This window comes from Podarcis muralis, chromosome 12, assembly GCF_964188315.1.
Source record: "Podarcis muralis chromosome 12, rPodMur119.hap1.1, whole genome shotgun sequence".
NCBI lineage: Eukaryota > Metazoa > Chordata > Lepidosauria > Squamata > Lacertidae > Podarcis > Podarcis muralis.
In genome coordinates this window covers 8,797,885-8,817,484 of record NC_135666.1, presented here as the reverse complement: position 1 = coordinate 8,817,484, position 19,600 = coordinate 8,797,885, and the positions used below count along the sequence as shown (strand labels likewise).

At 47.1% G+C, this 19,600-nt stretch overlaps 1 protein-coding gene across 3 annotated transcripts in view; it reads right to left on the bottom strand.

Moving 5' to 3' along the window:
* Positions 1 to 16,266, bottom strand: part of CRHR2 (corticotropin releasing hormone receptor 2) — a 212,100-nt gene extending 195,834 nt beyond the window's left edge. Inside the window, exon 1 of one of the 3 annotated variants that reach the window (XM_028750879.2) lies at positions 16,002 to 16,266. In XM_028750879.2, the coding sequence (XP_028606712.2) occupies positions 16,002 to 16,070 (69 nt within the window). In that variant the 5' untranslated portion in view covers positions 16,071 to 16,266. The remainder of the gene's footprint in view (positions 1 to 16,001) is intronic. The other 2 variants (XM_077936696.1, XM_077936695.1) reach the window with 2 other exon arrangements.
* Positions 16,267 to 19,600: the final 3,334 nt, after the last annotated feature.

The window sequence follows — 19,600 nt, the reverse complement described above, 5'->3', positions numbered from 1 at the left end:
CATTGCCTATTATTTACAATATTTATACCAGTGGGGTGTGATCCATTCTGGCAATCAGGGCACAACCCTTTTGAGTAGAATGTCAAGCAATTGTTTTCACCTCCCCTCAAAGTCCTACACATCCTCCACTTGAATTTCAAGAGGATCCAATCGGCTCTCTGGAAAACTCAACCAAATTTTGATTCAAAAGTATTGCTGTGGCCAGGAGGTCCCGCTCATCTGTCTCAAGGGGGGTGGGGGGTGGGAAAGGCATGTGATAGTAAACTTGTATTTTGACAGAGCTACTGATTCTTAGCCCTGGTTGTGCAGTTTTTCTTTTGTCACCCTGGCAATCTAGCCATAGCATATAACGCTAATAGGTCTGCTGCTATAGTTAGACTCAGGAGCCAGTTTGTTCTGATGACCTGTTCTGAGCATGCTCAGAGCCAGTTTCCTTGAAGGCCACACCTACACAACAGCAAAGCTTAGGTCCCAGTTTTCCTGGTTGGCCTTGCTGCTTGGTCTTTTGTTTTTTGTTTTTACTCCTCTCACTATTTATGTGAGGGAGCACCACTGTTGTTGTTGTTGTTGTTGTTGTTGTTGTTTTAAACTTATACTATTTTGCTGGAAACCGCCCAGCTAGATGGCTGGGGTATAAATATGTTGTTGTTGTTCAATGCCTGTGAGAACTTAATTATTGACTTGGCATTCCACTGCAGGGACAGCTCTGCTGGGTCCTTTTACAACACTAGGTGTGCACTTGGAGAAGCTTCATCTGGTTTTAATTTATACTACAAGGACCCAAGAGTCCTGGCATTTGCTTCCTAGGGATACCTGAAAGGGACAGTTATGGATGTTTAAATAACTTGGAGCACCTGAGGCTGGGAAGCTGCTGCAGCTAACTAGGTCTTGACCTAATCAGAGCCTCCATCCAAGCCACTCTGAGCTTACTAAAAGAAAAAGAGGAAATAATGAAAAAGGATAATAAATAAATGCTGTCCCGCTTGGCAGAAAGAGCAGAGAAGCATTTCCTTTCCCAAAGCAACAACCGCCATAAATGTGGAAGAGGACAGCTTGTTTTATGCGGAGAGGCTACCGTTTGGTGGTAGACCACATCCTTGGCAAGAAAAACCTCCCAAGTTCAGTCCCTGACATCTCTAGTTAGAAAGATCAGTTAACAGGTGATGGGAAAGTCTCCCCTGTCTGAGACCCTCAAGGAGCCACTCTGAGCAGATGATGCTAGGATAGAACAGCTTCTTGCAATTCCTGTTTTGTGTTTGAGAGTCTCCCAAATCTCCTGCTTGTTGCTCTTAGGAGAGAAGGCCCACAGCTTTCCCGCAGAAGGTCTCAGGCTTCATTTACAGGCAGCAGAATCGGGAAAGGCCCTCTCTGTCCGAGTCCTTGGAGAGAGCCAGTGGCGTAGGGTGGGTTGTCAGCACCCGGGGCAAGGCAAGTAATTTGCGCCCCCTAACCTGTGGATTTGCGCCCCCTAACCCGTGGATTTGCGCCCCCTAACCCTACCCCCCAGATGTTGCGCCCGGTGCGGCCGGGCCCCCCCTGCACCCCCCACGCTACGCCACTGGAGAGAGCTGCTCTCCAGGCAGAAGAAGGTTAGACCAGAGTTTCCCAAACTTGGATCACCAGCTGTGTGAGGACTACAATTCCTATCACCCCTGACCATTGACCCTGCTAGCTAGGGATGATAGGAGCTGTAGTCCAACAACAGATGGAGACCCAAGTTTGGAAAACCCTGGTCTAGATCAGGCATAGGCAAACTCGGCCCTCCAGATGTTTTGGGACTACAGCTCTCATCATCCCTGACCACTGCTCATGTTAGCTAGGGATGATGGGAGCTTTAGTCCCAAACCATCTGGAGGGCCGAGTTTATGCCTGGTCTAGATGATGTCCTGAGTCCACTCCAGTTCTTGGGATCCCATAGAATTGATAAGAGCAAGCAAACCCTTTGTCTCGGCAATGGCTTTGGCTGACTAGTTAAGCACCACAATTAGTATAACCAAAGAAATTGTTCTGTGCCATAGAACAAAGGGATGGGCCTTTCACCTTGTTGCTAGGTAGGAGAACAATAGCCAGAGTTGCATGAGTGAGCTGAGCTGGGAGCAGATTGGAGACACAGAGACATGCATTCTCTGTGCTGGATGGAGAAGCAAAATCTTCTGGGGTGTTAATCCTGGGAGTTCCTCCCGTCTTATGCTAAGGTTGCATATATGTATAAATAAAACCATGTATCCCAAAGACAGCACAGTCTCCGTTGACCTTCATTCCAATGTGGGATGTAACATCACTGTAGCAGTCAAGTACAACATTTCCTGTTTGCCCAGAGTGGACACACAGGAGAGTGTTGCTCCAGCCAGGAGGACTTCCTGCCCCACCTGGTCTGGAGCATCCTGCCCCTGCATGTGACCAAGTAGATGGGCGTGACCCTGGCAGACCCAACAAAAGGGTCAGTCACACAGCCATCTTCCCTTCTCCCTTCTCTCTCTTGACTCTTCCTGATGCTCTTATGTTGTCTGCTGGTCCTCAGCCAGCAGCACATGGACTCATTCCCCACATGAGATCAACCCACACTCTCTTCTGTAACTACAAGCTAAAGCCTGCCTTCAGGGGTCATACAGTGAACTGAATGTAAGTAAACTTCTTATTACTTTTCTGAGAAGACTGCTGTGTCTTTATTGTTTTTAAGAGGGAAATAAGGGGAATTTAAAAGGGACGCGGGTGGCGCTGTGGGTTAAACCACAGAGCCTAGGACTTGCCGATCAGAAGGTTGGCGGTTTGAATCCCCACAATGGAGTGAGCTCCCGTTGCTCGGTCCCAGCTCCTGCCAACCTAGCAGTTCGAAAGCATGTCAAAGTGCAAGTAGATAAATAGGTACCGCTCTGGCGGGAATGTAAATGGTGCTTCCGTGCGCTGCTCTGGTTTGCCAGAAGCGGCTTAGTCATGCTGGCCACATGACCCGGAAGCTGTATGCCGGCTCCCTCGGCCAATAAAGTGAGATGAGCGCCACAACCCCAGAGTTGGTCACGACTGGACCTAATGGTCAGGGGTCCCTTTACCTTTTCAAGGGGAATTTACCAGGAACAATCCAAGCCAGACTGGATTGCTTAACTCAAGAAATTCTAACGAATCTACCAACTAGCTTCCTCAGCTATACATGAAATGTGCTCTGCCACTAGCTCACTAGCGTGAGTGAGAATCAAATTTAATCAATATACCCTCTCCTACTATCCTCAACATTCCCACATTCCAAGCAAAGTTAACCCTGAGTAAGCACTGGACCCCTCGCCAAATCTCTCACCACTTGGATATGGGGGGGGGGACACATGCCAATAAAGCCCTTTAAAGCCCTTCACCGCCTAAGACCCTCGTACCTACGGGACCGCCTCTCCTGCTATGCCCCACGGAGAGCCTCAAGGTCCATAAATAACAACACCCTAGTGGTTCCAGGCCCTAAGGAAGTTAGATTGGCTTCAGCCAGAGCCAAAGTCTTTTCAACTCTGGCTCCGGCCTCATGAGACCAGGGCCCTGCAGGATCTGATTTCTTTCCGCAGGCCCTGTAAGACAGAGTTGTTCCGCCTGGCCTTTGGCTTGGAGCCAATTTGATTCCCTCCCTCCCTCTTTCTTTTTTCTTTTCCTTCTCCTCCTGCAATGAGGTTACATTTTAATATTTTAATGTTCCATTATTTTAATGTATTTTATTTTTGTTTTTAAGTTGTAATCATTCATCTTGTTTTTATTATTGCTTGTAAGCCGCTCTGAGCCCGGCCTTGGCTGGGGAGGGCGGGGTATAAATAAAAAATATTATTATTATTATTATTATTATTATTATTATTATTATTATTATTAACTCCCCCCTCCAGTTATGCACACAAAACACCAGTGTGTCTCCAGTGATTCAAAGCACTGGCGATTAGTCCATGGCATTCCAGAACCATTGGCACGCCAAGGCAGAACCCGTTCCAGCTTCCAAGCCCCTGATTTTCTCCTACTGGTGTGAAAGTTAAAAGGGGGACACACAATTCATTGTTAATCTCCATCTCGACTGCTCCGTATTTACTCGCCCTTCAAAACCGTTCAAGGAAGGCTTTCGGTAATTCAGCCAGGATTACTCTGAACTTTGTAGCGCTTTAATTAGTCTTATTTACTTAGGAAAAATAAGGCTACGGAGTTTGGTAGCTCCTGTTGTTTAGCATCTATAAATACAGATGGGTTCCTAAGCAAGGGCACTGAGTGAAGTGCACTTAGCCTTCATTGCAGCAGAGATGAGAAACAGTGATTTTGTGCCGTTCGTTTTTACGGGGGAAATGCCACCGTAACGGATGACATTACCGTGCAATTAGTCCCTATTTGTTCACCCTCAAGGTTAAAACTGAGTTTGTGCAGCTCCATGTGAAGAAGAAGCAACTGTGAAATAACGCATTTCATTGCAGCAACTTTTCTCCGCAGAGTTTGGGGGACACATGGGGCAAAATGGCCGCCCATCCCTAAGGGAACCCACTGTCAACATGTTGTTGTTGTTGTTTAGTCATTTAGTCGTGTCCAACTCTTCGTGACCCCATGGACCAGAGCACGCCAGGCACTCCTGTCTTCCACTGCCTCCCGCAGTTTGGTCAAACTCATGCTGGTAGCTTCAAGAACACTGTCCAACCATCTCGTCCTCTGTTATCCCCTTCTCCTTGTGCCATCCATCTTTCCCAACATCAGGGTCTTTTCCAGGGAGTCTTCTCTTCTCATGAGGTGGCCAAAGTATTGGTGCCTCAGCTTCAGGATCTGTCCTTCCAGTGAGCACTCAGGGCTGATTTCCTTCAGAATGGATAGGTGTGATCTTCTTGCAGTCCATGGGACTCTCAAGAGTCTCCTCCAGCACCATCATTCAAAAGCATCAATTCTTTATGGTCCAGCTCTCACTTCCCTACATCACTACTCGGAAAACCATAGTTTTCACTATATGGACCTTTGTTGGCAAGATGATGTCTCTGCTTTTTAAGATGCTGTCTAGGTTTGTCATCGCTTTTCTCCCAAGAAGCAGGAGTCTTTTAATTTTGTGACTGCTGTCAACATGGCTTCCCCTAAAGAATTCTGGGAGCTGTAGTTTTTTTTTAGGGTGCTGAGAGCCATTATTAGGAGATCCCTATTCCCCTCACAGAACTACATTCCCCTGAGTTCCCTGGTAAGAGAGATTGATTGCTAAACCACTCTGAGAATTGTAGAATTGAGCGCACTGCATTTTCAAAATAAAAAGAATAGGAACCTTCACCCACAGATTCTTTCATGATGTGTTTCTCCACAGTATACTGTGATGTTTGCATTGTGTGTTTTGTGAGGGGAACAGGGGGGGTGTCTCCTATCAATACTCGGGCACCCTAAGCAAACTACAGTTCCCAGGATTCTTTGGTTCCCAGCATACCTGAAGGAGCGTCTCCACCCCTATCATCCAGCTGTCTGATATTTTACCATGTTTTTAATTTTCTGTTGTTAAAGCCATGGTTTTCCCAGTAGTGATGAATGGAAGTGAGAGCTGGACCATAAAGAAGGCTGGTCGCCAAAGAATTGATGCTTTTGAATTATGGTGCTGGAGGAGACTCTTGAGAGTCCCATGGACTGCAAGAAGATCAAACGCATCCATTCTTAAGGAAATCAGACAGATCGTGAAGCTGAGGCTCCAGTACTTTGGTCACCTCATGAGAAGAGAAGACTCCCTGGAGAAGACACTGATGCTGGGAAAGATGGAGGGCGCAAGGAGAAGGGGACGACAGAGGACGAGATGGTTAGATAGTGTTTTCGAGGTTACCAGCATGAGTTTGACCAAACTGCAGGAGGTAGTGGAGGACAGAGGTGCCTGGCGTGCGCTGGTCCATGGGGTCACGAAGAGTCACGAAGAGTCGGATACGACTAAACGACTAAACAACAACAACAATATTCTGTTGGGAGCTGCCCAGAGTGGCTGGGGAAACCAATCTGGTATACAGTGGTACCTCAGGTTTCCGTATAGGGAAATAAAAATGCTGTCCATCTTCATGTATCTAACTAAATTAAGATCTTCCCTCACTACAGTGGTACCTCAGGTTACATACGCTTCAGGTTACAGACGCTTCAGGTTACAGACTCCGCTAACCCAGAAATAGTACCTCAGGTTAAGAACTTTACCTCAGGATGAGAACAGAAATCGTGTGGTGGCAGCAGGAGGCCCCATTAGCTAAAGTGGTACCTCAGGTTAAGAACAGTTTCAGGTTAAGAACAGACCTCTGGAACAAATTAGGTTCTTAACTCGAGGTACCACTGTAAATTTATACCCGGCAGTGGGAATGTGTTCTATAGTTAAAGTCAGTGTTTCTCAAACTTTGGTCTCCAGCTGTTTTTGGACCACAACTCCCATCATCCCTAGCTAGCAAGACCAGTGGTCAGGGATGTTGGGAATTGTAGTCCAAAACACCTGGAGACCAAATTTTGAGAAACGCTAGCTTAAGTCTGTGGCGTGTGAAGGAATACTTTATTTTTGTCTGTCCTGAATACTGCAGCATTCAGCTTTGTTGGATGTCCCTGAGATGTGGTGTTGTGAGAGAGGGAGAAATATTTTTTTCTTTGTCCACCCTTCGTACATCAATGTGCAATTTTGTACACTTCCATCAGGTCAACTCTTACTTGCGATTTCTCTGAACTAAACACCCCACTTTCCTCACAATAAACAGTTTTTCACTGGGATCTTTTCGTTGGGAGAACTGTCCATTTATTCTTGCTCTTGGCTTCTTGTTGTTTAACCAGTTCCTGATGTGCAAGAAAATATCCTGGTTTTGCCAACACCTCATATTGATAGAGAACAACATACCACACAGTGGCTTTTACAAAACAAAATTCACATCTCAGAAGTCCCAGAGCTGTCTGGCAAATCCGTTTGGCACTTCTCAACCAGACAAGGAGGCCCTAGGCACTACTGCAGACCTTCATGAATATTTACTGTTTCCAAAGCACTACAAAACGCTGGCTTGGATACTCTCTATTTTTAATGGGTTTTCTCTTTCATTTAGCCTACATCTTAAAAAAAAACCACCCCAAAAACACTGAGAACAAAACCCATGTTTAAATTATTCAGGAGGCATTCTTGTACATCTTAGCAGATTCAAGAAGAATAGCGTTAATTTTTAAAAACTCGGGAAGGTCAACTGGCGGTTAGGATATCATCCACCCTCAGGTATATTTTGCTAAGCCTCCCCTAAGGTAAAGGTGAAGGGACCCCTGACCATTAGGTCTAGTTGTGGCCGACTCTGGGGTTGCAGCATTCATCTCGCTTTATTGGCCAAGGGAGACAGCGTATAGCTTCCGAGTCATGTGGCCAGCATGACTAAGCCGCTTCTGGTGAACCAGAGCAGCACACGGAAACATCGTTTACCTTCCCGCCAAAGTGGTACCTATTTATCTACTTGCACTCTGACGTGCTTTCGAACTGTTAGGTTGGCAGGAGCAGGGACCGAGCAACAGGAGCTCACTCCATCACAGGGATTCGAACCACTGACCTTCTGATCGGCAAGTTCTAGGCTCTTTGGTTTAACCCACAGTGCCACCCGCATCCCATAAGCCTCCCCTAGGTACCATCTTTTTAATATACTTTTTTATTTATACTTTTCAGGTTTATATTTTTCACTGATTTTACAATCTTTTGACATTTCAAAACCTGACTTCCTTCCCCCTCTTTTTGCGGTTTCTTAAATTTATTTTTAATATCTTCTGCATATCAAGATTCATTTAATTTGCTCATTTATTCATCTTCTTTAAATATATACTCTTATGAAACTGCAGGTTATTACAATAATCCTGCCAATGTTCTTATCTGTTTACAATTTGTCTGTAAATACACAGTAAACCATTTCCATTCTTTTATTAAGAGTTCGTTATCTTGATTTCTTACTCTTCCAATAAGTTTCACTATTTCTGCATATTCCATAAGTTTTTGTATCCATTCTTCCTTTGCTGGGACTTCTGCTTCTTTCCATTTTGGGGCGAGTAATATTCTTGCTGCTGTAGTAGCATACATAAATAAATTTCTATACAGTTTGGGTAGTTCTGTCCTTATAATTCCCAAAAGAAAAGCTTCTGGGTTTCTTACAAACATTATTTTAAACATCCTTTTCATTTCATTATATATCATTTCCCAGTAAGCCTTAACCCCCACATATGGCAAAAAGAACCTTCTTTCTCTTTACATTTCCAACACTTATTTGATTTAGATTTATACATTTTTACCAATTTACTCAGTGTTGGATACCATCGATATATCATTTTCATATAATTTTCTCTTAGACTATAACATGCTGTAAATTTTATATCCATATTCCACAATGGTCCCCATGCTTCCATGTCCCCTAGGCACCATCCTTGATGGAAAAGAAAATAAGACAGGAATTAACTGGCCTGCCACTCTATACATTTAAAAGAACCTTACAGCACTTTCAAATGCCATAACAACAACAACAATTTATACCCCACCCATGTGGCTGGGTTTTCCCGCCAATCTGGGTGGCTCCCAACAGAATTAAAAACACGATAAAACATCAAACATTAAAAACTTCCCTGAACAGGGCTGACCTCTGATCTCTTCTAAAGGTCAGATAGTTGTTTATTTCCTTGACATCCACAGGGCAGGTGCCACCACCGAGAAGGCCCTCTGCCTGGTTCCCTGTAACCTCACTTCTCACAGGGAGGGAACTGCCAGAAGGCCCTCAGAGCTGGACCTCAGTGTCTGGGCTGAATGGTGGGGGTGGAGACTTTAAAAGAGGCTCAGACTAATTCAATAGAGCTAATCAATGTAAGTAAAGTATATAAAGTAAAGGGACCCCTGACCATTAGGTCCAGTCGTGGCCGACTCTGGGGTTGCGGCGCTCATCTCGCTTTATTGGCTGAGGGAGCCGGCGTACAGCTTCTGGGTCATGTGGCCAGCATGACTAAGCCGCTTCTGGTGAACCAGAGCAGTGCACAGAAATGCCGTTTACCTTCCCGCCGGAGCGGTACCTATTTATCTACTTGCACTTTGACGTGCTTTCAAACTGCTAGATGGGCAGGAGCAGGGACCTATCAATGGGAGCTCACCCCATCACGGGGATTCGAACCGCCGACCTTCTGATCGACAAGTGCTAGGCTCTGTGGTATAACCCACAGTGCCACCCGTGTCCTAATAACTCCAGTGACTCCGTTCTACCTCCATTTGTTGGAGGAAGCATGCTTCTGAATGCCACAGGAGTCGTGACCACACTAGGAAGATCCAACTGTTAAAGCTGAAATTAATCCAACATAAATTTACCCTCAGGTAACAGTTCTGAAGTGTTTAAAAAACATTAAAATGACTAGCAAGCAGACCTCCAGCACAGTCAAAATCTAGAAGCAAACCTTCCCCTTTTAACTTGGGTGAAGCTGTACATTTTTACTCCTTCGCTGGTCTTCTATTGGGCCAAAAGATCAAGCTAGCTACTGTGTTAAAACCCTCTTTTGTTTGAGCACATTCAAATGGCTCCCCCAGAGCAGCAGAACAAACACACAGCCAAAACTCAAGAAGTCAAGTGTTTGCCAGAAATCCCATTAATAGACACTTATTCCTCCAGCCACTCATTCATACCAGGAGGGAAATTGGGGTGAAATTCCAGCTTAAACAAGCCTCATAACCAGATATTATAGCTTGAAAAAGCTTTACCTGCATTCCAGCTGTACGGGATGCCCTGCAATATGTATTTTTGACAGAGACCAAGGATTCATCTTTTCATTTTTTCATACTGTCCTATCAGATGCCTCCAGGAAGCCCAGAAATTATGTGAAGAACATGAGAACCTGCTGGATCAGGCCGATGGCCCATGTTGTCCAGCATCCTGATCTCACAAGGACCAGCCAGTTGCCTGTGGGAAACTGGCAAACAGGTTTCGAGCACAAGACCCCTCTCCCTCCGGTGAGAAATTTTCTAAGAGGCTTAGAGATGTCTCCTGCTGTGCAGGAGGAACTACTTCATGCAGGAGCCACTCACAAGTAAGCCTCTTTCCCCAAATATGTGTACCTATTTCCCTCCCAGGGCTATAATTCCCAGAGTGGTTTAACAATCTGTCCCTCTTCACAGAGAACTCTGGGAAATGTGGCTCAGAGGGAGGAACAGAGAGGTCTCCTAACAACTCTCAGCACCCTGAACAAACTACACCTCCCAGAATTCTTTGGGGGAAACCATGACTGTTTAAAGTGGTACACTACCGCTTCAATGAGAGCTGGACCATAAAGAAGGCTGATTGCCGAAGAATTGATGCTTTGAATTATGGTGCTGGAGGAGACTCTTGAGAGTCCCATGGACTGCAAGAAGATCCAGCCTATCCATTCTGAAGGAAATCAGCCCTGAGTGCTCACTGGAAGGACAGATCCTGAAGCTGAGGCTCCAATACTTTGGCTACATCATTAGAAGAGAAGACTCCCTGGAAAAGACCCTGATCTTGGGAAAGATGGAGGGCACAAGGAGAAGGGGACGACAGAGGATGAGATGGTTGGACAGTGTTCTAGAAGCTACCAGCATGAGTTTGACCAAACTGCGGGAAGCAGTGGAAGACAGGAGTGTCTGGCGTGCTCTGGTCCATGGGGTCACGAAGAGTCAGACACAACTAAACGACTAAACACCAACAGCAATAGCTTCAACAACACATGTGGTATCCAGGGCACACTGTGTTCCTATTGCATACTCAGATACCAGGGATGCAGGTGGCTCTGTGGTCTAAACCACTGACCCTCTTGGGCTTGCCGATCAGAAGATCAGCAGTTCGAATCCCTGCAACAGGGTGAGCTCCCGTTGCTGTGTCCCAGCTCCTGCCGACGTACAGTTCGAAAGCACCCCACTGCAAGTAGATAAATAGGTACCGCTGCAGTGAGAAGGTAAATGGCATTTCCATGCGCTCTGGTTTCCATCACGATGCCCTGTTGTGCCAGAAGCGGTTTAGTCCTGCTGGCCACATGACCCGGAAAGCTGTCTGTGGACAAACGCCGGCTCCTTCGGCCTGAAAGCGAGATGAGCATGGCAACCCCATAGTCGCCTTTGACTGGACGTAACCGTCCAGGGGTTACCTTTTTACCTACTCAGATACCTTGAGAGACTACATTTGCCAAGACACCTTGCTGATTGCACCCATTCACAAGCTTATTCTGCATTTTGTGTTGAAGAAATTCAGGAAAACCGTGCTCATCTTGTAATATAATTGAACATTACAAGATGGGGAATATTTGCATTATGAAGTACGTGGAATATTTGCATTATGAACTACGTGGAATCTGACACTATTGAGTCATGGCCAATCCTGAACGGACCCATCAGGAAAGGAATAAGAGCCATTCCACTCATGACACAACCACCAAGTGTACATTCAATGGAGAACTGCAAACTTTCTGATTCATGTACCCTGATGATACATTTGTTTGATTATTAAGTTACATTTTGTGGCTAACTTAAAACAAAAAAAGTAGTTGCGCATCTGAAAACAGAAAGTCAAGTCCTTAAGTCAAAGGCGTGTGAACTGCTGCAAAGCGATGCCATTCCCCAAATATTTTTTTGTTTTTCCAGAGCTGCAGAATATCTTCGCCTCAAACTGTCAAACCATCGCTACAGATTAAGGTTTCATCAGAAATTCAAATTCAGCCTACATTGTTTCACACAGCGGTGGGGATTTATGCCTGGTTATAATTTGTATGTTTTATTTTATTTTAAAAACACAACCACATCCAGCTTTTGCACAGAACTGCAACTTGGTGGGGGACTGTGGCTCTCCAGATGTTGTCAAAATCCAACTCCCATCTGCCCCAACCAGCATGGCCAACGATTGGGAATGATGGGAGTTGTAGTCCGACTAGGTCAGAGGCTCCTCCACCCTTGCTTGCAGATATATCTTATCAGAAGGTCCATTCCATATGATATAGGAACAGGGTCTTCACTGTGGTGGCACCTACTATTGGAATCCCCTCCCATTGAATATTAGACAGGTGCCATCTCTACTGTCTTTCTGGAACCTACTAAAGATCTTTCAACATGCCCTTAAGCAGAGATATTTATCCCAGTCTACACCCACATTGGAATTGTTTTTAATTGTTTTCATATATATGGATTTTGAGATATTTTTATTTTATTATTTAATCACTGACGTGTTTCACACCCTGGCCTCCTATAGAATCACAGAATCGTAGAAGGTTTTGTTTACACATATCATAGAATCATAGAATTGTAGCATTGGAAGGGACCCTGAGGGTCATCTAGTCCAACCCCCTGACTCCAACTCCCATAAGCCCAAGCCAACAAGGCTAATGGTCAGGGATGATGGGAACTGTAGTCCAGAAACTTCTGAAGGTTCACATGCCTCACAGGTTCCACACTTGGAGATATTACCGAGCTAGAGGAATGCATAATGTGAGTTTCTATAATGCAGTTTCCTATGTTCCAAAGCAGACATTAAGCTTTCCTAATTGCCGGATTAAAAACAAACCCCAGAATTTGCATTAAATATTAAAATTCCATTACTTCCAAAGTCTGGTCCAAATCATTCTGGCAGCCATTCCAAAATCCACCGAACTTTCAACAAAATCTACTTACGAGCCATGCTTGCCTGAGCAAACATTATGTATTGTCGGTCATGCTGTTTGTAACATTCCATCCTTTACACCCCAAATTGCATGCATTCTTAGTGACACCTTAATTTCTTGCACTGTCTTTTGCTGGTACAAAACATATGTATCCACACACAAATGTGGGTTGCAATCCACTGAGAGCAGTCAAGTACAACATTCCTTGTTTTCCTAGAGTGGACATGCAGGGGAATGTTTGGTCCAGCCAGTTGAAAACTTCCTGTTTTCCTCCTGGCTAGAGCATCCTTCCTTTTGCATGTGACTAGAGGTGGGCATGACCTTACCTGTCCAGGTAACAAAAGGACAAGGCATGCTGCCACACCATATCTTTTTCACTTCTTTCCTCGTTGGACCAGCTTTTAGCTAGGACTGCTCTGCTAGCTCTCAGCTAGCAGAAGCACTGGGATTATTCCCCCATATAGGATAGATCCACATGTACATATCTGTAACTAAGTCTGCCTTCGGGGATCCAACTGTGAACTGATGTGAGTAAACTTTTTAAATTGACTTTAAATAAGATTGTGGCGTCTTTATTCTTTTAAGAGGGATAAAGGGGAACTTACCAGGAACATACAATTCATTACTGAATTGTATGATAGTGAGAGGCTTACACAAGCCTGCAACCAGCTATCTGCTGTGCATATTAGAAGGGGAATGTAAAGTCTGCTAAGTAAAGGAACTTGCTAGCACAAGTTAAAAGGTAAAGGGACCCCTGACCATTCAGTCCAGTCATGACGACTCGGGTTGCGGCGCTCATCTCGCTTTACTGGCCGAGGGAGTCAGTGTACAGCTTCTGGGTCATGTGGCCAGCATGACTAAGCCGCTTCTGGCGAAACAGAGCAGTGCACGGAAACGTCGTTTACCTTCCCGCCAAAGCGGTACCTATTTATCTACTTGCACTCTGACATGCTTACGAACTGCTAGGTTGGCAGGAGCAGGGACTGAGCAACGGGAGCTCACCCTGTCGCGGGGATTCGAACCACCAACCTTCTGATTAGCAAGTCCTAGGCTCTGTGGTTTAACCCACAGCGCCACCCGCGTCCCTATTCGTAAGTGCAACTTAGGAAGGATATTAATAAACAATATATCCTCTCCTGCCACCCTGAACATTCTCACAACAAACGCATTTGTATTGTTGACACTTTTCAGTCACCTCCCTTTGTCCACCAAATCGCTATTCTCATGAGCAACACATGCCTTCAGGGCATGACATAATGGAGCTAACTTCTTGAATATCTAAGCAGGTATATGGGCCCAGTGGCGTAGCGTGGGTTGTCAGCACCCGGGGCAAGGCAAGTAATTTGCGCCCCCTAACCCGTGGATTTGCGCCCCCTAACCCGTGGATTTGCGCCCCCTAACCTGTGGATTTGCCCTAACCCCAGATGTTGCGCCCGGTGCGGCCGGCCCCCCCTGCACCCCCCACGCTACGCCACTGTATGGGCCTGATCTGCACCTGGGCAGGAGGCAGCCTAGCATCTCTAAGCGGTGGAAGTGGAATATACATTTGTATTCGTTGTGCAGGAATGCAACCATCCATTTATTTAGCTATAGACTACAAAACCCATAGCGCAGTGCAACCAAGAGGAATGGAACATGGGGAAAGACACCCAAGGATCTGAAATCGACACACAATCGGAACCAGCTGAAATTATCAGCCACACCACTGTGGGAGCACAACAACAAAGATGGACGGCTTCCAAAAGGTTTGGCTCGTACATATTTCCTAAGCAAAGTCCCAGACTCTCTGCACAGCACAAATATGGCATCACTGGAGAGCTTAGGACCATGTGCCCAGGAAGGGTAGGTCTTCTAGCAATAGTGGATCATTCCACTCTGGAAAGCCATCTGAACCAAGCACAATGGAGCATGGTCCTTGTTAGCAATGTGATCTACTGACACAACCTATTATGTAATAATAATTGCCTCCTATGCCCATCTCAAGGCAATGCGCAGACTGCAATAAAAAACAGATCTGCAAGCACTGAGCAGTAGACAAATTTAATAAAGGATAATAATAATTTTTAAAAGATGCATCTTCAGTGTTCACCCAAAACCTGTGCAGTGAGGGTTCCAGATGTACCTCCGCAGGGAGAGATTGCCACAATTTAGGGGCTGCTGCAGAGAAGGCCCTGTCTAAACGATGGCAGTGGATCTACCACAAGAGACCCCTCTGCTGATTTTGACACCTGAGAGGGTCTGTAGGAAAGGAGGCCATCTCTCAGATATTTGGGGCCTCGGTTTGGGCCATAGGGACTCCCACTTCAAAGGAAGTCCCAGTGTGAAAAGGTGCAGTTGCGATCGCCGCTGGGAACAAACAAACAAACTACATCACAGGCTGAAATCTGGATGTGATCATCTTTTTAGGGTGCAAGGTGGTTAATTATAATAACCCTAATAATTATGAAGGGGGCTTAATTCAAAGCACACTGGAGCTGAATCCCAGGGCTTGTTGTCAACAGCAGGACTTGTCCCTCAACCCATGAGCAAGGTATTATTAAACCTATCTAAAAAGAGGTCCTCTGTTCATGTGCAGAGTGTTTTCTGTTCTTCTTACTTCAGGGAAGGACCACCAGCTTTGGGTGTGCTGTAGAGGCAATTGCACCGCAAAGCAAGTAGGGAAAGATTGCAGTGAGTTCCCTGATTGTGTTTTTTTTTAAAGAAACTGATTAAAAAAGGGGGGGAAAGGGATTTCTATGGAGACCCCTCTAGCCCAGAATCTTGTTCTCACAACTGCTGGCCCTACCTCACAGGGTTGTTGTGAAGATAATGTGACTTGTGTGTGCATGCGTGCAGAAACCATGTACACCACCTCAGGGCGAAAGCAAGACATAAATATAGAAAGAAAGAAGGTGGCAGGTGTCCACAAGCAAGACCTGAGCACAACAACCCTCTCCTCAGCTGCATTAAAAGCGGGTTGGACTGGATGACCTTTGGAACCCCTTCTAACTCTGCAATGATAGTATGAAATAAATAGCCCCAGCGTTCCTCTGTGCCCTGCAATTTGCTCCCCACTCCCCTTCCTTCTGGGGGGGGGGGGGAATACCCCCTTCCTGCTACCTATGGGCCTTCACCCCCCAGCCCCCAACCACAGGGGATGGGATAGCAAGCCAGGCGTCGCAGACATGTGTACCAGAGCATCCTCGCAAGCTCCTCGGAAACATCTCCAGGTAAGGCTTTTTTTTGGGGGGGGGCAAAACCCGGAGAGCCGCTGCCGGTCCGTGTCGACACCACGGAGCTGGCCAGACCAACCAAGCAACCAGCCAGCTTCGCAGGTCCCTAACCGCAGGTGTGAGCTAGGTGCGCGCGCGGGGGGGAGGGGTTCCCCGTAGAGGCGCCTCTTCCTCCCCTCCCCCGCAGAGGAAAGAGACCTCTCTCCGGCCACTTACCGGCAGCAGGAAGAAGAAAGCGGCGGGGAGAGCACGGGGGCTGCGCGGCTGGGCCGAGCGCCTCCCCATGAGGGCAGCCCCCGGTGCCGGCCGTCCTTTCCGCCTCACGCCCGACCCGAGCGCGTCGGCTCCGGCAGGGACAAGCGCATCGCAGGCGCCCGGAGCCGCCGCCGCCGCTAATAAAAGGCCAGTCCCAGGCAAACTAACTTCCTCTGCTGCCGCAGAGCCGCCGCCTTCTCCTGCGCTCGCTGCGCGCTCCGCCCGAGGCTGCCTCGCTCAGGTCCCCCCTCCCAGCCCTTGAGGATCCAGGGGGAGGCTGCAGGAGCGAGAAACTCCGGTTGCCTTCGGTTGCAGGATCCTCTCTCTCTCTCTGTGTGTGCTAAGATCACAGATGAGGAAGACAAGGGGACCTCTGAGCAGGTGCAGAAGGCCTCCCCACCCCGCGCCTCCAGAAAGCTGCACACTGACCCGGTGTCGTGGTGGCACTTCTCACGCGGGCGAGAGGGCAGGTTTTATGGAGAGCTCCTGGCTTCAGGAAGCAGGGCTGGGGTGGGGAAGGTATTCGGAGAGGGAGCGGGGTGTGGGGGCTCCTGGGCACGTGCAAAGCGATCTCCCCTCTCTCCACCGAAGCACTACTATCAGCCCATTCGCAGACTGGGGTGTATGAGTTGCCAGCAAGTCAGCCTCCGTGGGTATCTGGAGAACAAGAAGAGCTCTACAGAATCTGGTCCATTTGGTCCAGCAACCTGTTCTCCACAGTTGCCCATGAGAAGTCCACCAGTAGATTGTTTCCACTGTGAGCAGGAAGCCCAGAAGCTCTTGGGGTCCCAGGAGGAAAATTCAGACCAGAGCAACGCAAGCCTAGGCGGGTCAACGCAGAAGCTGAATTCTGTGGGGTTTACGCTCAGGTGAGCTATGTTCGGGATTGCAGCTCTAGAGAAGCAGAGGGTGGATCTGAGCTTTGGGTCCCTAGAGCAGAGGTCAAAAAAATTATCAGCAGGGAGCTGGTCCACTTTCCCTCAGACCTTGTGGGGGGCCGGACAATATTTTGGGGGGAAAATGAATGAATTCCTACACCCCACAAAAAACCCAGAGATGCATTTTAAATAAAAGGACACATTCTACTCATGGAAAAACACGCTGATTCCTGGACCATCCATGGGCTGGATTTAGAAGGCAATAGGGCCGGATCTGGCCTCCGGGCCTTAGTTTGCCTACCCATAGGTAAAGGTAAAGTGGCCCCTGAACATTAGGTCCAGTCGTGACCAACTCTGGGGTTGCGGCGCTCATCTCGCTTTATTGGCCAAGGGAGCCAGCGTACAGCTTCCGGTCATGTGGCCAGCATGACTAAGCCGCTTCTGGTGAACCAGAGCAGCACACGGAAATGCTGTTTACCTTCCCGCCGGAGTGGTACCTATTTATCTACTTGCACTTTGACGTGCTTTTGAACTGCTAGGTTGGCAGGAGCAGGGACTGAGCAATGGGAGCTCACCCCTTGCGGGGATTCGAACCACTGACCTTCTGATCGGCAAGTCCTAGGCTCTGTGGTTTAACCCACAGCGCCACCCACGTCCCTTGCCTACCCATGCCCTAGACCAAATGGCCTCTCAGCATGTACAGAATGCCTTTGTTGTTTCCATCAATTAAACTGCCTCTCCTCTAGGGGAAGCCTGCTTTATGTGCCCCCCTTGTTCATCCTGCCCTAAAGTCCTGCCCTGATGGTGCCACCACAACAGATTACTGCCCACCCAAAGGCAAGGGGAGCCCAGAAGGAACAGGTTCCATTGTCAAACTGTTCCACACACGTTCAAAGTGTTGGTGCTGACCTTTAAAGCCCTAAACGGCCTTGGTTCAATATATCTGAAGGAGCGTCTCCACCGCCATTGTTCTACCCGGACACTGAGGTCCAGTGCCGAGGGCCTTCTGGTGGTTCCCTCACTTTGAGAAGCCAAGTTACAGGGAACCAGGCAGAGGGCCTTCTCGGTAGTGGTGCCCGCCCTGTGGAACGCTCTCCTACCAGATGTCAAAAGAAGAACAACTACCAGACTTTTAGAAGACATCTGAAGGCAGCCCTGTTTAGGGAAGCTTTTAACTTTTGATGTATTATGGTATTTTAATATTCTGTTGGAAGCCGCCCAGAGTGACTGGGGAGGCCTGGCCTGATGGGTGGGGTATAAATAATAAATTATTACAGTGGTACCTCGGGTCAAGTACTTAATTCGTTCCAGAGGTCTGTTCTTAACCTGAAACTGTTCTTAACCTGAAGCACCACTTTAGCTAATGGTGCCTCCTGCTTTTGCCACGTGCCGCTGCGCAATTTCTGTTCTCACCCTGAAGCAAAGGTCTTAACCCGAGGTAATATTTCTGGGTTAGCGGAGTATGTAACCTGAAGCGTCTGTAACCTGAGGTACCACTGTATTATTATTATTATTATTATTATTATTATTATTATTATTATTCTGGCATCCTATTACTTAAGCCCACCAGACCTAGTCCTGCCCTCCGGGGCAGCAGAAAACAAGGCTTTCCCCTCTTACGGATACCAGAAGAGCGTCCTGGATCAGGCCAATGGCCCATCTAGGCCACCATCCTGTTCTCACAGCGGCCAACCAGATGCCTGTAAGAAACTTGCAAGCGGGACCTGAGTGTGAGTCCTGCTCCCTTCCTGTGGCTTTCTGCAGTTGGCATTCAGAAGCATTTCTGCCTCCAACCATAGAAGCAGAGAATAGCCATCATGGCTAGTAGCCTTCCCCCTCCCCAAATATGTTCGTTTTAAATCCAAAATGAGTCCAAAATGAGCCACTGTGGTGTAGTGGTTAAGAGCGGTGGACTCGTAATCTGGTGAACCGGGTTCGATTCCCCGTTCCTCCACATGCAGCTGCTGGGTGACCTTGGGCTAGTCACACTTCTCTGAAGTCTCTCAGCCCTACTCACCTCACAGAGTGTTTTTTGTGGGGGAGGAAGGGAAAGGAGAATGTTAGCCGCTTTGAGACTCCTTCGGGTAGTGATAAAGCGGGATATCAAATCCAAACTCTTCTTCTTCTTCCAATTCAAAACCCTTTGTTGTGTAAGGAATTGAGTCACTTTGGAACTTAGCATCCTCCCCCCCCCCAATTAAATAAATAAACTTCCCTTTTGTGACCCGGGACCCCTTTTAGAACCGAAGGAGGGTCTTCCCTAGTCATCTCTCCCTGACACCCCCTGCCGCAAAGTCCAGTATTGATACTTTGACAGAGGAGCCACTATCCCCACTGCTCGTAGTGTTTACCCAGCTGCTATATAAATACTTCAGTTAGTCAGCCTCTGCCCCCGAGAAGAATTCGTTGTTGAAAGGAAGCCTGTCAAAATATAAATCCTCCTCTTGTTTTCTTAAAAAAGAAACAGGTTCTAAGCTCACTATTATTAGAAATGTTTCGTTATCTTTTTTTTTATTTATTGAAGGGTTGCTGCTGCTGCTGCTGCTGCTTTTAACTGATGGAAACAAGGTTTGGTTTGGATTTCAGGCTTCGTCGGAAGGAAAAACAGAGGCATGGGGCAACCTCAAGGTGAAAATGCCCTGTCTTGTTTTGGAATCTGAGGATGAAGCCTGAAGATATGGA